The sequence below is a fragment of the Lactuca saligna genome, chromosome 4 (assembly GCF_052625555.1).
Source record: "Lactuca saligna cultivar CGN05327 chromosome 4, ASM5262555v1, whole genome shotgun sequence".
Lineage (NCBI taxonomy): Eukaryota > Viridiplantae > Streptophyta > Magnoliopsida > Asterales > Asteraceae > Lactuca > Lactuca saligna.
In genome coordinates, this window is record NC_136420.1 from 126,162,934 (window position 1) to 126,189,391 (window position 26,458).

General features: G+C 37.7%; 1 protein-coding gene across 1 annotated transcript; it reads left to right on the top strand.

Moving 5' to 3' along the window:
* The first annotated feature begins 15,818 nt into the window (after positions 1–15,818).
* On the top strand, positions 15,819–18,634 carry LOC145042772 (pectinesterase-like). Its single transcript, XM_078991245.1, has 2 exons — positions 15,819–16,971; positions 17,729–18,634. The coding sequence occupies exons 1-2, from the start codon at positions 15,903–15,905 to the stop codon at positions 18,418–18,420; spliced, it is 1,761 nt and encodes a 586-aa protein (XP_078847371.1). The 5' UTR covers positions 15,819–15,902; the 3' UTR covers positions 18,421–18,634.
* The last annotated feature ends 7,824 nt before the right edge of the window (positions 18,635–26,458 follow it).

Consider the following 26,458-nt stretch of genomic DNA (forward strand, 5'->3'; position numbering starts at 1 on the left):
AAGCACTTCTGAAACTTCCCAGAATTCTCCCTTCTCGCATTCTAAAGTTATCTTTATATATGCGTTCCGACTCGTCGAGTCATATGGTGACTCGTCGAGTCCTTCTCACAATAGTCGTAATCCGATAACTATCTTGACTTCCGAATGCTTATCTTTCTAAATCCGCGACCAGACTCGTCGAGTCAAGGTCAGACTCGACGAGTAGAAGCCTTTTATGGGTGTTTTCTTTCTTCTTTCCACTCTTGAGCTCCTAACCGCTTCTCTTGCTTCCTTTCGCTTCCGAGCTTCATCTTTGGACTGAAAAACATAATTTAACACTTTTAAGTACCTTTTGTCCATAATATGCAACAATTTAGCTAATATATGAATAATAAACTACACTTAATACACACTAAATATGCACATATCAAAATACCCCACACTTATCTTTTGCTTGCCCTCAAGCAAAACTGAATTTTAACACATTAGAATCACATATAATAACTCCAATCCAACCCAGCCATTATGCCAAAACCGCAACACATGCATTTGTGTCTAAAATTCCTAAAAACCCCCCATACTTCAAATACTCACAATCCTCATAAACATTCGCCCACTCACCCCGAACTATGCTCATTTTATGCAACCCTCCGAATCCATCCTCAGAAAACCTCTTTACCCTCAAGGTATTTTTAATTGAGCAACCCAAGCATACATAATCTAGAATTACAACTTTTCGATACCACTATAGAGCTCTTTGGAATTCTTCACTTGCTTGATAATTTGATCTTGGATATCTTTGAATTCACCACCTTTGTTGTTCGATTTTTGGTATCTTCAACTTTTTGGATTTCTTCAGAATTTTCGATCTTCATATTTGATATTTAACTTTGATGCTCCAAAAATTCTTCAAACTTTTTCTTGTAATTCTCTCTTTTTTTTTATTACATGTATACCTCACTTTTTCACTCAAATCCCTACATGCTTAAGCAGGGGCGCTCAATCTCAACCTTTATTGGCTAATGATAAAAATCTTCCTGGATACATTTCAGGTTTAGGCTGCTAAACATATTACATCCCTCAGGCTGAGCAAGGTCGTGTTTTTGTCTCATGATTTCACTGAAATAAGGAAGCCACAAATGCACTAGAACGTATATAGGCTCAACTAAACATTTGGGTTGTCATGCAATTATTAACACAATTCTAACATGGAATCCTAATTTTTTTACCAAAATTTTCTAAATTAAATCCTAAATAATCCTTTTGGTATGCAAAATTTTTAAAATTTGACTATTATGTAACCAACCCCCTACCCCACACTTATGTGATGCAATGCCCTCATTGTATATTATGCATAAAAACAGAAAATAAAGAGGGAATTGGAACAAACTCCCCTGGGATAGCAGTGGATAGGTTGATCACTCTCATTTAAGCTCCATCTTCAATAAACTTCATACATGGGAAAATCTCATCCATGCCTCGTGTGGGTCGCTCTAATATGCGAAAATCGGCGTAAGATCTTCAAGAACGGATATGGAAGTAGAAGGATGCAAGTGGTATAAGTATTAGCATCAAATCAGCAGTCGTTCGGCTCAAAAAATGAATGACTCGTCGAGTCTGATGATGGACTCGCCGAGTAGCAGCGCGCCGTCTCAAAATATCTGGAAATACAAAGCGACTCGTCGAGTCAGCTTAGTGCACTCGACGAGTTGGACACTGAATGAAAAATCTTGGTATGTGGCAACTGTTTTAGCCTATCACAACTTCGTTAACCCTTCCTCACATGCGGACTCAATCGCTCATACCCCTAAGACTGGACTTGACACTTTGACGTTAAAAACTCGCTTCCTTGACTCGCTATCACACGCAAAAACATCCATGCTTTACCTCATCCTAAGCAAGCAATCAAAATGCAATCCTGAAAATAACTAAAGCAAACAACTATTAAACAAAATAATATCTCAAAGCATACACACCAAAAACAAAACAAAATAAAAATTGAAATTGTTTTAACACAAAAAAAACAAAAAAATCAATCCTCATCATCGTTGGCTCCACTTCCCCCAGCTCCGCTTTGGTGTGCACTAATCCTCTCGTCCCACGATGGAATGTATGGATAATTCCCACCCTCAATATGTGGAATATGGAAATGGTCAAAAAGTCGTATGTGGGATTGGTTGCTAAAATTTAGCCCCCTAGCCATTTGGTCTTGCATCCGCCTCATATCTATATTGTACCAATCCATTGGTACATCTTCAGTCTCTACCGGAATCACTGGCGGTTCATCCTCCACATCCCTTTCCCTTCGCGATCTCACCCTCCTTCCCGGTACTGCGGGACCTACAACTGGGTCATCATTTGGGATGGCATAATGGCCACCACCATAGTCTTCAATGATTCGTGCTCTGCGGAAAAGAATGGGATTAAATGGGGGTGTCGGGATCAATGTCAGGAGGTTCCAGGCACCACGGTTCATCAACCCGAATGAATTAGCCAATCGAGTGACAAACATGCCTCCATTGATACGCGATGTTTTGCGATCTTTGACCGCACCCGCTGAGAGGTATGAAGCAATGCACCACGGGATGTTGCAAAAGACGTCGGGCATGATAATGCTCCATAGGTAGAAAACATCAAGGTTGGAAACCTTGTCATCGTCCTTCCTTTGGTTGATGGTGGAGGAAATAAGGCGGTGAATGAGGCGGTGAGTCGGGGATCGGATACTCCCTTCTTGTGCTGACTTCGGGATGTAAACTTTATTCCCTATAGTATTCCACCAACCCGTGCTAGTAACCCCATCGGGAAACACCATGTGAGTGGTTGCCAAAAAGGCCCGAAAGAGGTTTGTTGAAACCAAAGGTTGATCATAAATCCCTAGTCGGCAAGCAAGATCCACCACCGAGCATTGACGATACTCGCCCCCAAGACAAAAAGTGTAACTCGCCGGATGATATACATCTACTCCACCGGTAAATGATACCGTGGAGAAAAACTCCAAGCAAAGCTCCAAATATACTGGCTCTTGTATGCGGAAGACCCGGCTCCACCCATCACATATCATTGACTCGCCGTTATGTTGAAACTCCTTTAAAAGGTACGGAGCTAATTCTTCTTCATATCGCACATTTTGCAACCACTCCCAATCAATTCTGTTCGGTACATAGACCTCCTTCTTTTTGATATCGGAAAGCTTCTTCTTCCACTTCCGCATTATTGAAGCGGATTCGATTTGTGGGAAATTTAACCATGGAAATTCCCCTTGGCTACCACTTGAAGATTGTCCTCTTCTAAACATGATTCCTGCAAAACATATAAACCATACCCAGAAAACATAAAATGTAAAAAAAAACAAACTGTTTCTGCAAATCGACTGGACTCGTCGAGTCCATGCCCGACTCGGCGAGTCGCGCGACCTGTACGAGTCGGTCGACGGGTCTCACAAAATTGAACCATGTAACCTTTAAATTCTTACAAGGGTTTTGTTCAGGGACTTCCTACTAAGTAATAAGGCCACAATAACCGTTCAAAACAACAATATTCATGACAAAATCGAAAACCTAGCATTTAGTCACTTTTTCAAAAACGGGTTTTTTCATGAAATTGCAAGTGTAGATGACCTTATAATCACATTCTATCTAGAAATCAAGAAGAAAGTTGTTACCTTTTGAGTTTAAATCTTGAGAATTTGGAAGAAAAGTTGAAGAACACTTGAATGTTTGAGAGAGAGTTGTACCCGGCGAGTGTGGTGTGGAAACTGAATTTTTAGGGTTAAAACCCTATTAGATGTAAAAGTAATTTCGAAAATGTTTATTTTTTTCTGTAAATAAAATCGACTCGTCGAGTCAGGGTCAGACTCGGCGAGTCCAATCGCGCAGTTACAATTTTTTCTGAAATCAGTATATACTCGTCGAGTAAGGGTCAGACTCGGCGAGTCTCTTGTAAAACATTACTAATTTTTAAAATTTTGTTATTTATTCAAAATCTTTTCACCCCACTCTTAAGCTAGGCGCTCCCTTAAGCAGACAAGTCCGATGATTTGGAAGATTAAAATTGAAACACAAAACAAAAAAAAAAATAATAAATAAAGAGTAAAAGGAAGCAAACTCTAACGACGGGTTGCCTCCCGCCAAGCGCTTCTTTTTGAGGAGTCATTAGCTAGACTCCTTCCCATTTACGTTTTTTCATCTTCAAGCATCGGGAATGTACGCCTCACTTTTTGTGGTTTATACTTAGTCTTGTAGGCGTGAATCTTTTTCTTGTAAGCCCTTTTTAATTCGTCTCTTCTCTTTTTCGCTGTATCATCCTCAGCTGTTTGGGCCTCTCTTTTCCTCTTCTTCTTTTTCAACCCATGCTTTTTCACCAACTTTTGAACCTCCTTTTCTTTAAATTTGATAACTTCATATTTCATAACGGTCCGTGCTCTAGGTTTAGTAGTGAATTGGTGATCAGCTTCCGCTCTGCTTCCATTTATGTCCTCATCCTCTTTTGTGCTCGACTCTTCTCCAATTGGCATTGTATCAAGGCATGCCACATCGGCGTATTGGACCTCCATTCCTTTTACTTCTTCTTGCTTGACCTTTGGATTAGCTTTAAACATCACCGACTCATCACCCACTCTTAATGTCAAAGTGGACTCACATATGTCAATTAGGGCACCTGCGGTGTTTAAGAATGTTCTTCCCAAAACAATTGGTATTTCGGGGTCTTCTTTCATCTCCACCACCACGAAGTCTACTGGGAAAATAAACTTGTCCACCTTGATAAGGAGATTTTCACATATGCCTTGTGGGTGAATTATTGTTTTATTAGCCAAATGGATTCTCATATTTACCGGCTTTGGTGCTGGTAAATTCAGCTTCTTAAAGAATGAATAGGGCATCAAATTAATGCTTGCCCCTGAATCAGCCAATGCTTGTGTAGAAACTTCATTACCAAATTGGCACGGAATTACTATGTTACCCGGATCACCCTTCTTCTCAGGCAGCTCACTCATTAATATCTCCGCGACTTCAGCAAGATCTTTCCTAGCAGCAAACAGGCCTTTAAGCAAGTTAAAGTATTTAGGAGTTTGGAGCATTGTGTCCACGAATGGCATATTGACTTGTAAAGCTTTAACATGCTCCATGAAGGTTCTATAGGCTTGAAATTTTTCTGAAAGTATGGCTCTGGATGGGTATGGCAAAGGAGGATTATATGGCTTCAGAAAACTGGCATTTTCTTCATTCCCGACTGGACTCGTCGAGTCCATTTTGGTGACTCGGCGAGTCGGATTGAGTTTTTCTTGTTCTGGTTTTTCTTCCTTTTCTGCCTTCTTCTTGGAAACTCTTAGTGTTTCTGCCAATTCTTCTTCACCGCTGGAGGTTATTACGCTCACGTTCTCGTTTCTTGGATTGGGTTGGGTGTCGCTCGGAAGTTGGCCTGGTCTTCTTTCGTTTACTTGATGTGCAAGTTGGCCCAGCTGTTTCTCAATGTTGAGAATAGAAGCTTGCTGATTCCTCAACATGTTTCTGGTTTCTTGCATTGCCACATCATGATCATTATGTCTTTTCTCGGACGCGGTTATGAATTTTGTAAGTATTTCTTCTAAATTCGTCTTCTTGTCCGTCACCGGTTCTTCCTTTTCATAATATCCCCTCTCCCTCTGTTTATATTTCTCTTCCTTAGCCTTTCTGTACTCTTCGTATGGGAGCCATTCCTTCTTCGGTTTCCTCCAGTCTTCATCGTACCTATCGCCGCTGGAGTAGAATACTTGAGCCTTTTTATTTCCATTCTCGTCTCGATCACATTCCTTGGTAAGATGGGGACCGCCACAGTTTTCACATCCAACTCTAATAGCATGGATCATTTGATCCATTTTTGTCATTCTTCGGTCTAGGCTATCGAGTTTAGCTATCATCGCCACCATCCCATCGTTTACCGAATTTACTACTCCTCGACTCACTTCATTCCTCGGGTTGTGGTATTCTCTTGAGTGCCTAGAGAATTCTTCAATTAACTCTTTTATTTCCGGAGGTGGCTTTCGGGTGAGTGGGCCTTGTGAATCGAGTAGTTGCCTCGTGGTGACATTCACTCCATCATAAAAGATAGAGACCTCTTGTTGGCTATTGAGATCGTGGTGGGGGCAATTTCGAAGTAGGCTCTTGTATCTTTCCCAAGCTTCATATAGGGATTCGCCGGGTTGTTGCTCGAAGTTGGCAATGGCTTTCTTTAGCTTGGCTATCTTGGAAGGTGGGCAGAAGTGATCTATGAATTCTTCTTTCATTTTGGCCCATGTGGTAACTGATCCGGGAGGGAGTGACTTCAACCAATCTTTTGCAGCTCCTTTAAATGTGACAGGAAGCATGCGTAATAGCTGGATCTCGCGGGGCACATTAGGTACATTGAAGTAATCCGCCACGTCATTTACTTCATCTAAGTGTTTATAGGCGTCTTCATGATCTCTCCCGTGAAACGGTATCTCCTTGAGTTGAGCGAGAATATGGCCCTTTAGTTCAAACGTAGCGGTAGCGGGGATTGCGGGTTGCACAAGTCCCGGGCCGGTGTCATCACGCATCCTTTTCTTCCACTCCCCCATGGGGATTTCGTCAATATTAGCCATAGCGGTGGCTAAGTTGTCTTCAAACTCGGATGTGTGCTCGCTTTCTTCTTCGGTCTCGTAATCGGTGTCTTTTGGGATTAGATCTTCGGTTGTCAACGATGCACTGGATGCTCCTGCTTTGCTGCTCCTTTTCTTGCTAAAAACGGATTTGAGGTTTTTGAGTGGTGAGTTCCTTGAAGAAGCGGTTTCTCCAACGGTTTTGCCCTTGTTTCTTCTTAATGCGGTTTCCGGATCTTCAAGAGGGGGAACTAGAGGCGTAGCAGATCCTCGGGTCATGAACCAACTGCAAACAAAAACAAAACAAAGCGCGTAAAAAAGAACAAAAATTAAACCTGATTTAGCGTCAGACTCGCCGAGTCGGGGCTAATGCACTCGGCGAGTTCAAGTTAAAATCAGCGATTAATAATAATAATTTTTTTTTTTAACTAAAACTTAAAAAAAATGAAACAGAAATTAACTTTGTGTAAGATGAATCTTACCCAAAGGATCGATTGAATTAGAATTTTAATGCTAATTTTAGAACCGTTCCCCGGCAACGGCGCCAAAAACTTGATGTGTGTAAAACTCACTTAGTTTTAATCCTACTTTAATTATCAAATAACACACAAAAGGCAGTGAACCTATCAATTGTGGTATAGCTAAATAAGCAGGGTATCGAACACAGGGAACGGCAAATTAAATTAAAAACTAATTCTATCTAAGTTACTTTAGCAAATAGGGGTTTTTTCTCTAGTTTTACAAGACTAGAAACTTACTAACTAAAACTAATGCAAGACTAGAAAAGGACAAATTAACTAGATTCAATAATGGGAAAGAAACTTCTGTTTAGTTCAACTTGGTTAACTTTATGGTTGATTTTAAGGTAATAGTGCAATGGATTAATTCTTTCGTTGGTTACCGATTCAAGTGATTAAGTTTGTGTTCACTACCCTAATCCTTAGCAAATAAACTAATTCAAACAGTGGCCAATTTCTTAATTTAATTATATTTACTAGATTAATTATTCGGGTTAAGTTAGACTTGCAATAGCTAATTAATTCGTTACTCTTAATTAACCTCTTGTTCGATGGTCATCTTACAAGCTTGTACATGAATTTACTTAATTTCCTTATTAATCCTAGTTTCATATTCATTAATCCTAGACATATGATATAGTGGTCACATGTCACATGAGGTTGATAATCAATAGATGTTCATGCTAATCAATTATCTTCCTATTAACAGAAAATTAATTATCATTCATACACAAGGTTCTTTAGCAAGCTAAAATAACAATTAATCACTAACTTAGAATTAATCCTACCAATCAATCAAACCATATTGTCAACTCTATATCCCCAAACAGAAGTCTAAAGAAATTAGTTCATAACTAAGGTAAATAACAGCAAACAAATAAGTTCAAGTTGCTTGATCATGTTGACAAAACAAAAGAATTAAGTAGAATGGTGAAATTACGCCTTAATTACTCCCGGAATTGGATTCTAGCTTCTTTGGTCGACTTCTAGGGTTCTTCTGGCTTCTTATTCGCAACTAAGCACTTCTAAAACTTCCCAGAATTCTCCCTTCTCGCATTCTAGAGTAATCTTTATATATGCGTTCCGACTCGTCGAGTCATATGGTGACTCGTCGAGTCCCTCTCACAATAGTCCTAATACGATAACTATCTTGACTTCCGAATGCTTATCTTTCTAAATCCGCGACCAGACTCGTCGAGTCAAGGTCAGACTCGACGAGTAGAAGCCTTTTATGGGTGTTTTCTTTCTTCTTTCCACTCTTGAGCTCCTAACCGCTTCTCTTGCTTCCTTTCGCTTCCGAGCTTCATCTGTGGACTGAAAAACATAATTTAACACTTTTAAGTACCTTTTGTCCATAATATGCAACAATTTAGCTAATATATGAATAATAAACTACACTTAATACACACTAAATATGCACATATCACTCGACTCATCATGGAATGAACCATATCCAACAAGGTTCGATTACGCCTCTCAGCCACACCATTCAACTGTGGTGTCCTGGGAGGTGTCAATTGTGAGACAATCCCACATTCCCTAAGATAGTCGAGGAACTCTGAACTAAGATACTCACCACCTTGATTGGATTGAAGCATCTTAATGTTCCTACCCAATTGATTCTTGACTTCCTGTCTAAACTCTTTAAACCTTTCGAATGTTTCTGACTTATTCTTGATTAAATAGACATATCCATATCTACTGTAATCATCTGTAAAAGTCAAATAATAACAATTAGCATCCCTTGTGGCATGTTTGAAGGGCCCACACACATCCGTGTGTACAAGATCCAACAAACCTTCACCCCTTTCACAAGAACCTATGTAGGGTGACTTTGTTATTTTTCCAAGTAAGCATGAATTGCACCTATCATCTGACCTTAGGTCAAATAACTCCAAGACTCCATCCTTTTGGAGTTGGCCTATCCGTTTCTAGCTTATATGTGCAAGACGACAATGCCATAATGACGCTTTATCTAAGTTATTATCATTATCAGAATCAATACACAATACATTATTTCCGAAGTTATCAACCACAGATACCGTTTCATACACACCATCACAAGGTAATGCTTTAAAATAAAGAACATTATTAAATAAAGCATTAATCGAACCAACTTCATTATCAAATGAAAAGGTAAAACTTTGTTTATACAATGCATGAAAGGAAATAATGTTTCTTGCCATTCCTGGCGAATAACAACATTTATTGAAATCTAAACTAAACCCACTACTTAGCGATAAATTATAAACTCTAATCTTGGTGACAGGTAGAGCTTTCCTATTCCCCATGGTTAACTTTATTCTTCCTTGCTCCACATTCTCACTTCTTCTTAGTCCCTGCAAATCAGAACAGATATGAATACCACAACCGGTATCAAGGACCCAAGAGTGAGAATGGGGTAAGTTATTAGATAAGATAGTGTAAATACCTGCATGGTTTGGTTTAACTTTCCCATCCTGCACATCTTGCTGGTACTTTGGGCAGTTCCGCTTCCAATGTGATTTTTCATGGCAATAGAATCATTCAACCTCTTTTGGGTCAGAAGAAGGAGTGATGCAACCATTCTTGTTTCCACTTGAATAAGAGCCATCAATGGTCCTAGCCTTGGTACCCTTCGAAGAGCTCTTCCTTTTCTTCCCTCGACTTTTCCCGATTGCCAAAACCGAGGCGGAGTTTGGAGTAGGAGTGTTAACAACCGAATTCCCTTTAAGACCTGTTTCCGCGGTCTTTAGAAGTCCCTGATGTTTGCTGAGTGTGACCTCTTCCTGATTCATATGATATGTCATGCGGAATTGATCATATCACGATGGTAAGGAGTGCAAAATGATATCTATTGCAAGCTCCTTAGGGAAGTTCACATTAAGCTTCAGCAATCGATCCACATATCTTTGCATTTTTTGCATGTGGGTTGTGATGAACTATCCGTCCTTCATCATGGTTGTTATCATGGAGCAAATGATTTCATACCTCTCTTGTCATGCACTTTGATGGTATCTTTTCATCAGATCTTGGTGCATTTCAAAAGGGTAGAAGTCCTCATAGGACTTTTGGAGTTCCGTTGTCATGGTGGCCATCATGATGCATGCTACTTTGGTAGCATGCCTTTCATGTGCCTGGAAGTCAGTGATCTCGTGTGGAGTTGCAGTGGTCTTATCAATTTCCTTAAGATCCTTATCAAGGACATATTCTTTGTCCTCGTAGCGGGTAATCATCCTGATGTTTCTGATCCATTCATTGAAGTTGGATCCAGCAAGAGTGACTTTTCCACATAAGTTCATAAGGGTAAAGGAGCCATTAGGATTAGAGGCAGAAGCAACATTATTTGAAGACATCTGAATGAAGAGAACAAGATTAGTTTAGATATTAAGAGATTCCTTAATAAAACACCCAAATGTAATATTAAGGCTAGGATCGAATCACAATATATTATAACTTAGAAGAGCTATGCTGTAATCCAAGCTATAACATATTTGAAATGTAGGTGAATGACGATTCACCACTTTCCACCATGAAAAATGAAATATAAATATTAGGTTTTTAATTGGTTCTTAAAAATTCCTAGATTCTTTTGAGATTCAATGAACTTTTTAAAGTCATGTTTCAATCTCGAGTGTGTCCTCCAAGTTTTGTGACTGGGATACCGAGGATCACAAAACGAGGTGTGAAGTAACCATGCAAATCACTTGGTACCCTTAAAGATTATCACTCAATCGATGTGTCGGTAAACCACACACACTCCACCGATAGTATGATAAACCTTAAGTGACCCTTTACCTACCTTGTTAAGTCCAAGTTAGTGTGCCGGTTAACCACACACACTCCACCAATGACTTAAACAAAGTGTAAAGTGTAATTTTATTGATTAGCACCTTATTCACATTTTTCCTAAAGTAACTAAGATTGGGAATTCAATAAAACATTTAGTTACTTTATAATATTCATCATACTTTTAATGAGAATTAATAAGTCCTTATCTTAATCGTTCGGCTAACAACCCTCCACCGATCAAGGAAGCGGTAAGTGACAGTGGACACCCATTCAGTTTCCTTTTTATAGGCAACAACCTTATACCCCCTTATAGACCGGTAAGACGACTTAATGTTATACATACATATATATATATATATATATATATATATACATATATATATATATATATATATATATGTGTGTGTGTGTATATATATATATATATATATATATATATATATATATATATATATATATATATATATATATATATATATTATTAACTTATAATATAAAGTATAAGGGTTGAATTTTAACTTTTAAAATTCTAAGGGTTGGAACTAAAGTTTTAATCAAGACTTTACTTGTTCCAAAACTTGAGGGCAAGTTTTGTAAACTTTCAAAACTTTTCATTTCTTATAACTTATGAATTTAATTGAGTAATAAAAATGAAGACTCTTCATTTTTATAACTCTAGTGTTCTTTTAATAGCTTTAATAAAATTGTGACTTTTGGTTTTCCATAACTTGAGGACAAGTTATGGACTCCATTAAAACACTTTACGATCATGAATTAAACTACCATGAAGGTTACAAGCAATTCCTATGATCATCTAATCTTTATAAGTTCAAGAACATGAATATGAACATTTCAAGAATAAAAAATTACACTTAAAAACTTGAAATTTTGATAATTGCCATTGCAAATGGATTAGCATAAACATTACACCATCTAAAACAAGTTTTGAAGTACCAAAACAGTTTAGGGTAATGTTTCTAGTCCATTTCCTGCAAAAAAAGTCGAATTTCTGAAAACTGCAGCCTCTACTCGTCGAGTGCAAGAACAAACTCGATGAGTAGCTTGCATTTGTTCATGGACTCGTCGAGTCCCCCCATGGACTCGGCGAGTTCATACAACCCTAATAACCCGAGATCTATGTTTGTCTAATAATCATGCAAAGTTGAATTCCAAGGTTATATTCCTATCTTGGATACATAGGGAACAATTGTTTAACTTGAATGAGAGATAGAATAACATACCTTGTTGTTGCTTATGATCCTTGAAACCTTGTGAGCCTAGCACCCCAAGTGTGATGCTTCAAATGCTTCACACAACACCAAATGCTTTTGGAATGACTTTAGAGAGAATAAAAACTTCTAAAAATCGGCCTAGCCCTCTTGTTTCTTATGCATAGCCGATTTTGGTGGAGAATATGTTCTTTATATAGTGTTGACACCTCTAGGGTTACACCATGTAAACCCTAATGTGTCTTGACTCTTCATTTCCATGACCCATGGGTTTGTAACTCCCATAGAGCATCCAAGGAGCATCCTATGGGTAGAACCGAACCTAATAATCCATGGAGCCTCTTAGTCCACTATACAAGTTATGGATGATTTACATAATCAACCCATATATTTAATTAGTTATCTTTTGATCACTTAATTAATTCTAAATTAATTCTTGATCAAACTAATCAAATAATATTATTAATATATTAGAACTTATAATATATTAATAAACTACAAGTGTTATTTCTCTCATTTAGTCTATCTAATTGCTTGGTGCCATGCAACCCAAATGGACCATGCCGGGTTGGGTCAAGTGCATACCAGAAATAGTTATGGACTTGGACACCTTATCCAATAGTTACTCCATGGGTTTAGCTTACCATGAAGAACTATGGATCATAAACCCACATATCTAAGAATGAATTATTTACACAATCAATCCTCATATATTTAATTAGTATCCTTTTGATCACAAAATTAATTCCAAATTAAGTCTTGATCAATACTATTTAAATAATATGATTCCATATTAATATATTAGAACTTATAATATATTAACAAATCATAAATATCCTTTTCTCACAAAAGTCTATCCAAATTGTTCTGATGTCATGCAACCCAATTGCACCATGCCAAGTCTGGTCGAATACATAGCAATAATAATTTGGGCTTAGATAACTAATCCATCAGTTTGGTCTTAAGAAAGTATAACCAAACCTTCCTTGAATAGTCATCAATGAACGTCACAAAGTATGATTATCCTCTTTGAGACTTCACTAGTGCAGGACCCCACAGATTTGAGTGAACATACTCCAGTATTTACTTGCTTGTGTGTTGACCTGTACTGAACTTCACTTTGTGATGCTTTCTTTTAAAGCTAGCTTTACAAAACTTTATCTTTCAAGTAGCCTCTCCACTAAGCATTCCTTGTTTATTTAGAACAAATATGCCCTTCTCACTCATGTGCCCTAGCCTACGATGCCACAACCTATATTGTTGTCACCTTCATTCAAGGATAGGGAGATAGCCATCGTTCCTATAACTGTACTACCTTCTAGGATACAGATCCCTCCTCGATTCATCTTCCCTTTCATTATAGCCATAAAGCCTTTGGTCGCTTTTACCTAGTCACCTTTACCAGCGTACCTCATCCCATTCTTAGTCAATATGCCAAGAGAAATAGATTCTTCTGAAGTTTTAGAACGTACCAGAAATCTAACTTCCTAACCATGTCATCGTGCATCTTGATCTGCACTGTGTCATTACCTTGATACTACTAACACAATCATCACCCATCTTGATAGTGCCATTCCACTCTTTGAAGGATTCGAACCAGTCACAATTATACGTTATGTGATAGGATGCTCTAGAATCTAAGACCCAAGCATCGAAAAAACTTAATGTACATACAGTCAGTACATCACCATCATCCCGTTCATGATAACTCACCTGAACTACAACAATAGTGTTAGTGTTGTTTGATTCACTCTTGGACTTCTAATTCTTTAGTTGTGGAAAATTTCACTTGAAGTGCTCCTTCTCCTTACAGTTATAACACTTGACATTCGACGGACCTTTAGACTTTGATTTAGAATGTGATCTCCTTCTGTTTCCCCTTTTTCTATCTTCTGTGCTTCATCTCCTTGCAAAGAAACCGAAATTAGACACCTCCTCTCCAGCTGAAACCTTTCTTTTTAAATCCGTGGAATTCAGGGAGCCATTCACATCATTCATAGTGATCGTTGTCGTACCATAAAGCATGGTATCAACAAAATTCTCATATGAGTATGGAAGAGAACATAAGAGAATGAGCGTCTGGTCTCGATCTTTAATATTCATGTCAACACCTTGTGGATCAAAGATAATGCGATTGAAGTTATCCAGATGATCTTTCACTTGGGTACTTTTAGACATTCTGAGAGTGTCCAACCTTTTCTTCTAATACAACGTGTGCGTCAGTGAGTTGTTCTGGTGTCAAGCAATCACAATTTTCCATGCAGCATCTTCTAAAACATTATTCAGCATCATCATCTTCTACGGATACTTGGATCAACATGACACAACAAAGGAATCATTATGGCGCATAATGTACCAAAATGGTCCATGATGGGGAAACAACTTCTCTAGATGGCACACCAAGGATATGAATGGTACAATAGGAATCAAGTGTGGCACAATAACATCAAGCTTGGAGTAACAACATCACCATGGAGCAACAGGCACATGCATGGGAGAATAAGGCCATGCATGGCGAAACAAGGCCATGCATGGCACAACAACAAGTCTCTTGGCACACGAGTGAACAAGATGGGGTAACAGGAGTGCCATGATGGTGCAAGAAGGATTGTCATGGCTCAAGAGCATCCTTCTTGGCCCATCCATTTGTCATATGGCGCAACAAAGTCCCTTTGTTGCTCCATATCCCTCCCAAGTGTTCCAAACTTCTTCTAGGTCCTCCAAACCCCCTTGTACATGATCCGGTCCTTTGACAATTGATATGTTCCTTTATCAGATGATCCATTCATTTCTTAGAAGATCCGTTCATTTGTTATATGCTTTGTAAACCTCAAGTGCTTCATAGAGTTCCAAGTGCTCCAAATGCTCCATGAGCATGAGCCAAATGATCGAGTCACATTTAACAAAACTTAAATTCAAAAATTCAAAAATCTGAAATTTGTTTTTTTTTTTTTTCATCCTATAACCTAATAATCTAAATGATTCAACCCAATAAAACCTTAAAACCATCGCCATAAAAAACATCAGCACCATGACGGAGAACTTCCCATCTAAGAAACCCCAAAACCCAAAATTAGTAACTAACATCAATTTTGTAGACCAAGAAGTCAAAAAAGAATGAAACAAATGATATGATGGTAGAGCATGAAGCACGTTTTGTATTCCAAACTATTTTTAGCTTCTTCAGTTAACGTCTGAAAAAGACAAAGACCAGAGACAAGAAGGGAGAAACAACAGGATATCAGTCGATGAAAGGAAAAAAAAAAGGAGGAAACTGACAATGAATGAAAAAAAGATACCTGACGATGTTCTTCGTTTGATATATATATCATAAAGAAGATGAGAGGAATAAGATTATGGTGAGAGGGAATGGGGTGGGATAGTGGGGTTAGTTTTATTTTATTTTATTTTTCTTTAATTTAAAAAGATTTTAAAATGTCAAAGAAAATCTAAAATAAAATAAAAAGGGTGCGAAAACATTTTACCAAGGACCAAGCATGCACTAAATTCAAAAAATAGGGGCGATCAGTGTAACTTAAATCAATTAGAGATCAAATATGAGAAACCACATTGACCTATGTAATTTTGTCTAAAGCTTTTGTTTACTACTTATTATTTTCATTTTTGTCGATCTCCGAAAAAAATAATCATTGTTTAAGTAGTGACTTCAACTTTTTAATTAATTTACTTTGCAATCACATGTACGCAAATGTTTTATAAAAGCATACATGCAGCATTCGACTCTCTCCGTCAACCTCTACAACAATTATTTCTTCCTTCTTCGGGTCATTCCCAATCCACTTCAAAATCATGTCGCGGACCAAAGATTTCTTCTCCGAAGGCTTAGAGTCCGGCATGCAAATTAACCTGTCCAACAGAAGCAAAAAGCTGTTCTTAACTGCTTTTACTTTAATAATCCTATTAGCCTCTGCTTTAATAGGCATTATCGTCGGAGTCAAATCTCGAAACTCAGGCTTCGACAACTCCAGCCCAGAAAGCATCACAGATTCTGAAGCTCACGCAATCGTAAAATCAGCATGCAGCAGCACATTTTACCCTGAACTATGCTATTCCACAGTCACAAGCCACCCCGATGTCACCACAAAGGTCAAAAATCTTAAGAACGTGATCGAACTTGCTGTTAATATCACAGTAACCGCCGTCGAACAGACTTACTTCCAGATAAAGAAGCTCACCACTCGCAAAGGTCTGACGAAACGAGAGATAACGGCGCTTCACGACTGTCATCAGATGATATCGGAGACGTTGCACGAACTCCTCGATGTTATCAAAGGCCTCGAGAAGTATCAAACCAAGGAATCACTACGGCATCATGCCAATGATCTCAAGACGCTAATGAGCTCCGCCATCACTAACCAGGAAACTTGTTATGACGGATTTTCCCACGATGAAGTGGATAAGAATGTACGGAAAGAACTGGAGCAAGGCGAGAGAAGGGTGGAAAAGATGTGCAGCAATGCATTAGCAATGATTTGTAACATGACGAATACGGATTTGGCCGAAGAGATGAAGCTGAACGCGAGGAAATTGAAGGAGGAAGTGAACACGGAATGGCCAGGGTGGTTATCTGCCGGAGACAGGAGGTTGTTGCAGTCAGGGACGGTGAAACCCAACGTGGTGGTTGCTACGGATTGTAGTGGAAACTACAGGACGGTGGCTGACGCCGTGGCAGCTGCACCATCACATAGCAGAACAATTTACGTGATTAAGATAAAGGCTGGTGTGTACCACGAAAACTTTGAAGTCCCGTCGACCAAAACTAACATAATGTTTGTCGGAGATGGAAGAAAAACTACAATCATCACCGGTAGCCGAAGCGTTAAAGGAGGTAGCACCACCTTCAACTCCGCCACAGTTGGTGAGTTCTCTCCTCTTTCATCTTTTATTATTATTATTATTATTATTATTATTATTATTATTATTATTATTATTATTTTAAATCGTAACAAGACTATATCGCGTTAAGTATCGGTCTTTATATCATACTCTTCCGTATTTTTAATATAATCGTTTATTATTGTTAATTAATGCAAGTAAAGTAGTAAACACTATTAATAACTATTAATAACTTTACGTACATACAATGAATTTAAACATAGAAATATCATATACAAAACATGTGTTTTCAACAAACATTACTTAGTCATCGTGAAATTCCAAGTTGCAATGATCATATATATCTAGACCTAGCTACTCTTTCATTTAAAACGAGATCTCCTTTTTTCTAAATATATCATAAATATTGATATATTAACTAGTACTTTAAGTATTATATTAATTGTTCAAAGACTCTAACTCGTTAACTAATTAATTAATTAATTTCTAATCAAAAGAAAGGAAACATGTGTTTAGTATGATCGAGGATGTTCGTACTTTTCTTTTGCTACGTCTTTTTTGCACTTTATTATCACCTACTTGTGAATTGTGATCGTATTCAAATTCATTCCCACTCACAAATGTGTTACATACCTCATTTTTATTTACCAAACATGATAACGTTTTAATCGATATAACGGACACGAATTACTTGCTTAAATTTAATCGATGTAATACATTCTTCCAATAAGAACAAAATAAATGATAAAATTTTTATTTCTTTTGTGGTGGTGATGCAGCGGTTGTGGGTGATCGGTTCTTGGCACGGGACATAACATTTGAAAACACAGCCGGACCTTCAAATCACCAAGCAGTCGCACTTCGTGTGAGTTCAGATTTATCAGCATTCTATCAATGTGACATGTTGGGCTACCAAGACACCCTTTACGTCCACCGTGGTCGTCAATTTTTCATCAACTGCTACATCGCCGGCACTGTGGATTTCATATTCGGCAACGCAGAGGTGGTGTTCCAAGGCTGCGACATCCATGCACGCCGCCCTGGGCCTGCTCAAATGAACATGATCACGGCACAAGGTCGCACCGATGCTAACCAAAACACAGGGATTGTGATCCAAAAGTGCAGAATAGGTGCGACTTCAGGTCTCCAACCAGTTCAAAGTAGATTCCCAACGTATCTTGGACGACCATGGAAAGAGTATTCAAGGACGGTGGTAATGCAGTCCGTCATAAGCGATGTGATTCACCCCGCCGGATGGTATGAATGGAATGGGAACTTTGCGCTCAACACATTATTCTATGGTGAGTATCAGAATACAGGGCCCGGAGCTGAAACTTCAGGTAGAGTAAAATGGGGAGGGTTCAAGGTAATCACGAACTACGCAGATGTTCAACGGTTCACCCCAGAAAGCTTCATTGGTGGGGGACGGTGGTTACACGCCACCGGTTTTCCTTACTCTCTAGGTTTATGATTATGCACGTAATTAAAGTATTGCAATTGTTTGTGTGTGTATCGAATAACGATGGCATTAAATTAAGTAGCGTCTACTACATCTATGAGTTAATTAAATATGAGCGATCTCAATGTAAATTTTCATATAACGTACTTTAGTCTCATCTAATGTTAATGTTAATGACTATTTAAATTGTCATGGCCAATGAAACTACTTTACATTTTTTTTTCCATGTTTATTGTGAAACTAGATTATAATTTCAACTATCTTTATAAAATTAATTAAACTTTCATATTAAAAACTCACAATTAAACTTTGATATCAATGTTAGTATACTTTTAATAAAATACTTAGATTTTAAAAGTATACTTGTAGTTAGAGCTTCAGCCCCATAGCATTTATAGTTTATATATTTTTTATAGATTGGTATACTGAGTTTACTATAGACAATACTCTGATACCAATCTGTCACACCCCCAAACTGGAACGTCGGAAATGTTCGGGGGCAGAGGATGTCATTTACAGTATCACAACAATACATAATAGTAATCAAAGTACAACAACAACCATTTTATTTACAAAGTTATAAGTTTTACATCTGTATTCAAAACATAGTATACATAACACCAAAAGTACAAGTTTAAAAGACATGAGTTTATAGATCTCCATCTTCTCAAAAGCTGTACTGTATTACTGCTTCCCTAAGAATACAAGTAGTTTTGAAAAGGTGTCAACAATTAAGTTGGCGAGTTCATAAGTATGTTTGTAATTGAAATCTATTTTCTTGTTTCTTGATGTTTTTCCCAGAAAATTTTATATTTCCTGTTGTAGTATCTTGTAAGCAAAATGTGTGAAAGTTATTGTAATCTGAAGTAGTAAAATGTAGTTTAGTTCTCATAAAAACCATGAAAACTATGTTTTCTCTGTACTAAAATAGTATCATGTTCTTGTACTAGTATGCAACTCATATATTTGTAATTGGCTAGTATAACCAACTGTACTTGTAAAATACTTTGTTTATAGTCTTATAATTAAATAAAACTATGTGAAGTTTACTTATTCATACACTAATCATTTTGTTCAATACCAAATTGTGAGTTATCATAAACATGCTAGATGACCTAAGATGGCCTGAACACGACGTTCTTCAGGCGTCGCAATTGATACGATATTTGTCACCACAGGTCTACCGACCTAGCTGTTGCAAGCAGCTCTGGTGCGGGATTGTCAGTCCCGTATACATCTATACACAAGTGTCACACTTTCCCTCCAGGAGACTCTGGTTATAATTTCAGGACTTGGTTGGTACTTAGTAAAGCTGATGAAGGTTGTCTCACAAATGCCATATTGATGATTACACGTAGAATAACGAAAAGATAATTTAAAATAAATACATTGTAGTAAATTTCATAAACTATATAGAATATAGTTTATATGTTTGTTTTCAGTAAAGTATTTAGTTTGTTTTCTGAAAAATGTTATTTGCTTGTTTTTCCATTATGTACTCTGTTTGTTTTCTGTTATGTACTCTGAACCTTGAAACCAATGAATAAGTCCTCTAAACTATACCTATTATAATTTAACTGTTTCTTTTACTAAAATGAAAAACCTATGTTAACTTTTGTAAGAATCTATAATACTGTTGTTCTATGAAATCCATTGTTTGTACTTACATAGTACTAAACAGTTGAAAAATCATTTTATATTTATATAATTGTGATTAACTAGACCTTCAAATAAATAAATTTACCCCAAGCCCACAACCAAATAAGAAATAAGAAATGTGGTCAAATTACATATTGTTAATCTTCTGAATCCAAATTATATAATTTACACATATATAAATATGTAATTTTGATAATTATAACAATTTAAAAACATTTTTGATATTAACACAATTTTTATTGTGTTTCACTTGTATTCCCCCTTAAAACAATTAAAAATCATCAAAATATAGGGATATAAACTCACCTTTTTGTGAGTGATTCGATTGAAGGTTTGATTTAGGATGTTTTTCGACAAGTTAGATCCCAAGTCAAAACGAATACTTTAAACATTTCATGTAATATATATGTATACTTTTAGTGTATATAATCACAAATATGATAAGGAAATGGACTAATTTGTAAGTTTAACTTACAAATAAGAGTGTTAGAAGCAAAATAGATGGCTGATTGGAGTTTCCGGCCAGAAGAGATTGAAGTTCTTGGGTTTTCAGCCACCTTCATGTATGTGCTCTTGGTGTTCTTGGTGAAACCAAGAAGATTCAAGGGTTTTTGGCCCAAATTATGGAGATTGGAAGTGTTTGTAAGTTGATTAGAAGATCAAGGTATGAGCCTTGCAAGATTCTAAGTTCAATTCAAGAGAATTTTACATGAAATTCAAGAAAGGAAGAAGTTTCTTATGTTCTTAAGAAGAGAGGAGGATTTTCGGTTGATGATACTTGAAAGAGAATCTTGAGTTTTCGGATAAAAGGTGCAGAATGAAGGAAAAATCAATCAAACATATATATATATATATATATATATATATATATATATATATATATATACACACACACACACACACATATACATACATAGGAGTTTTCAGCTGTAAGCACTTCTTGAGGGGATTAGATCCTCGGGTTTGCGGCTGCGAGGGTAGTTCATGGCTGTGAGGGGAGTTGACGGTTGCGAACTGTTTGTGACTCCCTTCATTTGCGGCTCTGTTCGTTTGCGGTCCGAAGAGAAGAAAAGAAAGAGGAAGAACTAACGATGGTTTGCAGCTACAAAGGTATACGGTTTTTAGATGTTTCTACTTCTTAATTTTTACAACACTTTTATCAAGTGTTTTAAGTGCATCAAATATAATTAATTTAACTTTGTTAAAATAATAAATCACTAAGTTTGACTTTTACTTGACCGAGTTGACTTGAGTTGACTTTTACAATATTGAAAATAACGGGATGTTACATTATCCCCCGTTAAAGGGAATTTTGTCCCGAAATTAAGTATATATAGATACAGTAAGACTAGGGAAAGAGATGTAGATACTTTTGTTTCATTTGATCCTCCACTCCCAAGTGAATCCAGGTCCTCGTTTTGCATTCCAACGAACCTTCACTATTGGGATACGGGTTTGTTTAGTTCTCTTTACTTCCCTGTCTAGGATTTCTACTGCTTCTTCTACGAAATTGAGGCTCTCGTTTATCTTGATTTCATTGAGTGGGATAGCAAGAGTCTCATCGGAAAAACACTTCTTGAGATCTGAGACATGAAAAACTGGATGAGACCTTCAATAGAACACGGTCCCCAACCTAGAATTCCAAGGGTTTTCGTCGTTTATCCGCATAACTCTTCTGTTTATCTCGTGAAGCTTTCAACTGTTCCCGGATTTGGACAATTTTTTCTATGGTTTCATGAATGATCTCAGGGCCGGTTGGAGTACTATCAAGTATTTGGTTATTGGCTAGTTGCGTATTGCACACTTCAGCCCAGCACAGAGGGGATCTGCACTTACGGCCATAAAGGGCTTCAAAGGATGCAACTTTGATTCAAGTGTGATAGCTGTTGTTATAGGAGAATTCAACAAGTGGTAAATGGATATCCCATACTTTACCGAAATCTATCACACAGGCCATTAACATGTCTTCCAACGTTTGAATTGTTCTCTCTTTTCCCATCAGTCTTAGGATGGTACGATGTACTCATGTCAAGATTTGTTCCCAAGGATTTTTGCAATGATTGACAAAGCCGCAAGGTAAATCTACTATCTCGGTCAGAGATAATAGATATTGGCACAACATGCAATCATACTATCTATTTAATGTACATCCTTGTTAATTTATTCATTTTATCATTTTATTTTATTGGCAGGAAGTGTGCGGATTTAGTTAACCTATCGAAAATAACCCAAATGGTATCATGACCACTCGTTGTCCTAGGTAACTTGGTTATGAAATGTATTGTAATCCGCTCCCATTTCCACTCAGGTATATCTGGTTGTTGAAGTAAACCTGAGGGCTTTTGATATTCTACTTTGACTTTGGCATAAGTTACACGTTTGCCTACAAAAGTAGCTATTTCGCCTTTCATGTTTGGCCACCAATAGGGTTTCTTTAGGTCCAGATACATCTTGAACAAACTCGGGTGAACAGAGTATTGAATTTTATGGGCTTCGTTCATAACAACATCTATGTAGCCACCAAACTTCAGTGTCCAGAGTCGATTCATGAAAATAATGTACCCCATCACCCCTTGATTTCTAAGTTCTTTTCCAATCCCATGAAGGCTTCACCTATCATGTTCTTAGGTTTCAAGGCTTTTAGGTGAGCCTCGTTGATATATGTGGATAAGTGGGAAAGGATAGTCAAGGTCAGAGGCTGTACACGGCGGCCTGAGTACTCTTTCCAACTAAGCGCATCTGCTACTACATTGGCCTTGCTATGGTGATAACGAATCTCACATTCGTAATCATTTAGTAGCGCTAACCATCTTTGTTGTATCATGTTGAGTTCTTATCAAAGATGTGCTAAATGATTTTATGATCAATAAAGACTGTGCACTTTGTACCATACAGGTAACGCCTCCATATCTTCAAGGGGAAAACCACTACTCTCAGTTCGAGATCGTGTGTAGTATAATTCACTTCGTGGTTCTTAAGCTGTCTCGAGGCATAGGATATAAACTTTCCTCTCTGCATAAGAACACAACCTAGCCCTTGTTCGGACATATTGCAGTAGACTACAAAATCTTCCGTCCTTTCTGGAAGGGATAAGATCGGTGCGCTGCAAAGGGCTTCTTTTAGTTTCTGGAAATCAGTTTCTTGTTTCTCCTCCCATTCGAATATCACACCTTTTTGGGTCAAGGTGGTGAGTGGCTTCGTAATCTTTGAAAAGTTCTGAATGAATCTCATGTAGTAGCCAGCGAGAACTAGAAACGGATGAATTTAAGTTGGGGTTCGTGGGGTCGCCCAACTTTCGATAGCCTTGATCTTGGAGGGGTCATCATGTATCCCATCCTTGCTGACTACATGATCTAGGAACTCCACCTTTCGAATCCAAAATTCAAATTTCGAGAACTTCGCGTACAATTCCTCTGCCCTTAAGGTTTCCAAAACTTTTCACAAATGTTGGATGTATTCTTCCTTACTTTGAGAATACATTATTATATTATCAATGAAGACTATGACAAACTTGCCTAAGTAAGGCTGACACACTCGGTTCATCAGGTCCATGAATATTGTCGATGCATTCGTTAGACCAAAGGGCATCACTACGAATTCGTAGTGACCGTAGCGAGTTCCAAAAGCAGTGTTTGGAATGTCGGCCTACTAGACTCGTAGCTGATGGTCTCCTGATCTCAAATCAAACTTGGAGAAGAAACTAGATCCTTGGATTTTATTCAAGAGGTCATCTATCCGTGGTAAAGGTATCGGTTTTTAACAGTAAGTTTGTTTAATTCCCGGTAATCTATATACATGCGAAACGATCCATCCTTCTTTTTCATGAACAACACTGGTGCTCCTCAGGGTGAGAAGCTTTGTCTAATGAAGCCTTTACTAAGATGTTTGTTCAACTGGCTGGATATTTCTTGCATTTCTGAAGGTGCATGATGATACAAGGCTTTAGCTATAGTGGTAGCTCCAGGAATCAAGTCGATTCGGAATTTGACTTGGCGTTGAGGAGGGACTCCTGAGATATCTTCTAGGAACACATCAGGGAAATCACAGACTTCAGGGATATCTTTGATGCTTTTCACTTCTTGTGTCTTATCAACAACATGAGCTAAGAAGGCGTAGTACTTTGTGTGAAGATACTTCTAAGCCTTGATGCAAGAAATGATTTGGAGATTTGCACCAGATGTGTCACTATAAATAACGAGAGATATTCATTACCTGATAGATTATGATGGATAACTTTCTCGTAACACATGATATCAACATGGTGAAGACTTAACCAATGCATGCCGATTATCATGTCAAAACTTTTAATTGAGACAAACATAAGGTCAATTTGGAACAAATTGTTATTTAGAGTAAGTGTGAATTCTGTGTATATGTCATTGGTATTCTCAGTTTTTCTGTTGGCCATCTCAATGGTGAATGTATCTTTTAGTGCTTTGGGGTTTTCTTTTAGAAGATGTTTGAATTTATGGCTTACAAAACTTTCCTTTACACTGGTATCGAAAAGAATGCATGCGTAAGAATTGTTGAGAAGAAATGTACCGGTTACCACATTAGGATCAACTACCACTTCTTCGTAGCCAATTGTCAAAACTCATCGTGTACCACTAGCATTCTTTATGTTGGGACAATTCTCTTGAAATTCCCTACTTCCCCACATTCATAGCATGCTTGGCTCACTCCCGCGATAGGGACTTGAGAAATAGGATGTGCTGGTGCTTTACAAAAATGGGCGATGTGCCCCTTTCTGTTATAGTTCTTGTAGTGCATTTCTCTGCACGCTCTTGTATGATGGAAGTCGCATTTGTTTCACTTTGGCAAAGTTCCAGCGTATCTACATGGGGTTGCTGGAGTAGCATACACAGTGGTAGGAACAAGAATTGGAATAGTAGCAGGAACAATATCACCGTGTGCTACCACTATTTGTTGCTTTTTCAAGGGCTCTTGAGACGATTGACCCTTTTGCTTTTTCCAGAATTTCTTCTTACTACCCCCTTCCATGGGTTTCTCTAGGATGGGTGCCATAAAGCCCTGACGAACTCCGTGGTCTACTAGTGTATGTGCCAAACGCTTGGCACTGCCAAAAGTGAGAGGGTTAGCGGCTATTACATTTCCTTGTATCTGGGGAGAGAGTCCCCAAATATATCTCTCAGCTTTCTTACTCTAAGTGTGAATCATTCCTGGAAACAGAATAGCTAGATCACTAAACTTAGCAGTATTTGCAACAATATCGAAGTCTTTCATTATAAGACTCTATATTTCCTCCACTAGCTTTTGAATTTCGCCTCAGGGACAATATTATGCTAGCATCAGAATTTTAAATCATCCCAGCCCATAACATTGGCTACTGGATGGGATAAGGATTTTACATAGCCATTCCACCAGGAAAGGGCTTTATCTAGGAACGTACAAGCTGCAAACTTTACTTTCCTTGCTTTAGGAAAAGCACAAATTTCAAACACCGATTCTGTTTTCTCGAACCAGCATGTCAGAGTAATAACACCTCCTGTGCGATCAAAAGTTTTAGGATTTACATTTGTAAAGTCTTTATATGAACACTCGTGAGTGTGTCCAATACTTTCACCATGATTGAAATTGTGAACACCACTTCCAGCTCTACTAGTAGCACTGGCATTGATTTGCGTCATGGCAACAGCCACATCGGCAGTTACTACTGCTTGGAAGACAGCAGCATCAAATTGTGGAGGTGGTGGTGGAGGTGGTTTTAGTGCTTCATTGACAATGACATGTCTCATGTTCTTTCTTGGAGGCATCTTTTGCTTCAAGATGTAAAAATAGAAAGGTAGTAAGACATCAATGGTGATAATAAATCAGATGTCTTTGAACTAATTACATTAGTTCTACATGTATTCAGAAAAACATTTACATATTAGTCCATTACAAGGAATATCTTGTAAAATGATAATGTGAAATTGGATAGTGATTTTTCAAAAGAAATAAGATGCCTGTCATGTATTGATATATCAGATACATAGAATTCGAAAAGTTTCACCTTGTAATAGGTCTACAATATACCAATTTAACTGAAAACTCGACAACATATTGACCTGTTGAAAGATGAAATTTCAAGGTCGTACTATGTACATGGAAACATCACTAGTGTATATACATAGATTTAGACTACATCCCAAAAGAGTGAGTAGAGTATGCTCTACTTGCGAGGTGTGTTGTTCAGATTCCTACTAGATTCAGCCCTGAGTTTATCCAACTAACATTCTGTGGCAAACATATGATTTTATAGTGTCGCTTGGTTTTCTCGAAGTTCTCTAACTTCAGTTCGACTTGTAGCTAGTTCCCTTCATAAGGTTTCAGTAATATTCCTGTCTGTCTCATGGTTTCCAATCAGGTGGTGAAGAAAAACTGTATTGAC